At 48.9% G+C, this 3362-nt stretch overlaps 1 protein-coding gene across 1 annotated transcript; it reads right to left on the bottom strand.

Annotated features, from left to right (window-relative positions):
• Nucleotides 1-242: 242 nt before the first annotated feature.
• On the bottom strand, nt 243-1283 carry LOC127029560 (uncharacterized). Its single transcript, XM_050915225.1, is given in 1 exon segment — nt 243-1283. A coding segment is annotated over 1 exon segment (1020 nt). The 5' UTR covers nt 1263-1283.
• Nucleotides 1284-3362: the final 2079 nt, after the last annotated feature.

Here is a 3362-nt window from a genome sequence, read left to right as displayed (position 1 = left end):
CGGGGATTCGTCCCCAGGCAACCAGCATTTTACTCGAGCAGTCGGTTGGGGTCTGGAATTTCCAAACACATCAGTAACCCAAATTCGCTTTTTATCTGCCACTATCCCGTAGCGGTTAGCCACATCCTCCCGGAGAGCCGACATCTGGGCTCCGGTATCTACTAAAAAGGTGACTGGAGTTTTAAAGGGACCCAGGGGAAAGGTAATTAACAAGTCCCCTTTGGCGTTTTCTGTGAGCCTCCTTAAATAGATCCACCGGCCATCCCCCGGCTCACCGACTGCGGACGGCGGAGGGGGTTTCCCGACGCCGGGACGCTCAGATCGATCAATGCAGTCTCCCGGGGGGCGGACGGGATTATTGTTTCAGGTTCCCGGGATGGCAGGACAAAATCCTTGGGGTTCGAGGGAGATGGGGTTTCCTTTATTTTGTTCCAGCCTTTCACCAAACTTTCCAGATTGAGGGTGGGTAACCCATCCATCACCTCCCTAGGAATCCCCTTTGAGATGCCCTCTGCCCATAACGCATATCTTTTACTATGAGGGGGCCGCGTCGGCCTCGGGGGTGCACCTTTTATTCCCCCATTACCTTCCACCCTCCTGAGGTCCGCCTTGGATTTTGTCTTTCCCTGGCCGGTAAATCCCATCCGTCTCCCGTAATTAATCAATTCTTGTGCCAGCTCTCCCCATGTCGTCTCCGGGGGACCTCCCCTCCTCCGGGGTCGGGGCGCCCTCAACCGATCTTGTAGTTGCACCGCATATAATTTCAAAGCATCAGGTAATCCTTTTATAAGGGGATGCAACCTGTCGGGGTCTGCCACATATTGCATGGGAGAGGGCTGCTGCGGAACCAATAACCGGTCATGCATCAACTGGAGACACGCAGTTTTCTGTACACTCTCTAAAATGTGCCCCGCCGTAAGCGTTTTAATCGAGAAGGGGTCTCCCCTTTCCATGGGATCCACTCCACCCGCCCAGTATGCCACTCTTTGGGTCAGGGACCAGGGTTCTCTATTGTCATTTGTGGTTAGAGAAACTCCCGGACCCCAATATCCTCTCGCCTCGTCCTCACTCAGCAAGATACGGTCACCCCCGGTAAGAGACACTCTCCACACATACTTAGTTTCAGTTTCTCGGGGTCCCCGGGAATATTTCTCCTGAATTTTACCCAATTAAGTGGGAGAATAGGGAATGATACGAGTGGTAACTTGTTGGGCCCCTCCTTGACCACCATCCACAGTCTCAGTTTTCATCAAAGGTCGCATTACAGCTCCCTCCCCGAGGGAAAATATTTCTCTTATAGGGTCTAGGTCTTTAAGAGGGTATAACGATTTTGGATTTTTCCCCTCGTCAGAATCGGCATCCGAATTTTCTACATCAATTGGAGAGCGGATTTCATCTAATTGTTCCCGCAATATTCACTCCCGCTCCAAAGCTTCCGTCAAAGCGGTGTGTAGCCGTTGGTTAGTCACCCGCTCGGCGGTAAGCTGGTCAGAGAGATGTCTTGTCTCATTTCCTAATTGCTCCTGCAGAGCCCCCACCAGATCTTGAAGGGATTTTATTGTCTCTCCTTCCACGTGTTGGGCTATGTGTTTATTCCGTTTTGCTGCCACCAGAGCTGCTCCTAAAACCGCACAAACTACTGCCTTCCCCTTCCCTTGCTTCAGTTTTCGTTCATTAGCCAAGGTGGAAATTCGGTCGGCTACCGCTTGTGGATCGTGCCAATTATTGTGGGCCCAAGTCATACCAGAGAGAGAAGGTCGGGCGTTATAGCCCTCTAACCTCTCCAGGAGAGGGGTGCAATCTACAATCGGTCCTCCCAGGGAGGCCATTATGAGTATACAATTATAGGGACCAGATCCCGTACTAGTCCTCAGAGGACTGTCTCCCCTGGTGTAGGACTCCTCTCAGAGAGGGGCTTTGGTAAAAGCCGAGTCCCAGTGATCGCTTTAGCACCAATGAGGGGATCCTGCCGACTACGCCAAATTTGTTACGACCCGGACCGGACAGACCAGAGGGCCGTAGAGGTTCTGGGATCCCCCCGGGCTAAATTGAGGGGAAACGACACCAAACGATCACTTTGAACGCTTTATTCGAACACTCCAAACTGCGGAAGGCATAACGGTGGGCAGCGTGGGTGGCAGCAAAACGCTCACAAGAAGAGACAAAAGAGAGGAAAAGGAAAAAAAAAAGAAAGAGGCGGAAAAGAAAAGAGATAGTCACCACCCTTGGATCCCGCGGTGTCGGCGACGAGCGCGGCAATCCTCCGGTGATGGGCGCGCGCAACGAGGCTCTTTGCAGTTGTGTCTTTTATAGTCTAAATCTCCATCCACAGTCACGCCTCTTGAAGACTTATATGGGTCCATTCCAGGCAGTTCTCAACATATATAGTAGTGTTCCAGAGGGTTCTTTATCTACTGAGTATGTGCGATTTATTGGGGTGGTGTTCTTAGGGACTTTCCAAGGAGCTACAAGCCCCCTCCTCAGATAAGCTTTGTGTGGCCTCTGGCCATATGTGGTGGGTTCCCACGCTGGTTCTGCCAGAACACAGGACTGCATACCCTCCGGCACACCCCCTGTGTCCATGCCAGCCAACTTCTTGCCAATGGCCCTCTTTGTTATGCAGACTGCACCTTGGTTGCTACAATGTTTGAGACATTGACAGACATTAACTCTTCCAGTCCCTCACAGGCTCTTTGTAGCAGCTGGGAGCTCTGCATAGGCATCACTGGAAACTTTTCACATGGCAGTTAAGCAGTTTAGATATGAATAAAATACTTGATTTGGAACATCATACAGTGGAGAGGAGGGCTGTAAAATAACTGCATGACAAGAGAAATTAATCCATTTGGTAGAGACCTACTCACAGCCTAGCAATATCTTACTTAGGTAAGACATACAACCTGTGTTCTTCTGCCATTCTTCTGCCTAGAGGTGTAAGCAGAACTCAGACAGTAATGAAAGACAATTAAAAAAGAAGTAATGAATTTTATATCAGAGTAACACTATTTGTTTTAGCTGCTCCTTTTCCTTATCTGTAGAGGATTGCTTGTTTTGGCTTTTGTCAAAATTCTCTAAACTTTTTGAAATTTGCTCAGCCAAACATCAAATCTTCTGTATTGGCTTTCCCTAAGCAGAAGTCTCAGAGGCTGAAGACAACTGTGCAGACACCCATTAAAGAATAAAGAAGAAAACCAAACCAAAACCAACGTAGGCCTAATTTACACTTCACCTTCAGTGTTCATAGAAATGTAGCAAACAAGAGGAAAAACATTCCTTTTTCCTTTTGTTTCATTAGTCATTAATGTAGGTGTGTAGGAGAATATCATGTCAACGTTTTGCTTTTCCAACATTAAAGTGTGCAA

The sequence above is a fragment of the Gymnogyps californianus genome, chromosome 1, assembly GCF_018139145.2.
Source record: "Gymnogyps californianus isolate 813 chromosome 1, ASM1813914v2, whole genome shotgun sequence".
Lineage (NCBI taxonomy): Eukaryota > Metazoa > Chordata > Aves > Accipitriformes > Cathartidae > Gymnogyps > Gymnogyps californianus.
This window is presented reverse-complemented; position numbering and strand designations above follow the sequence as displayed.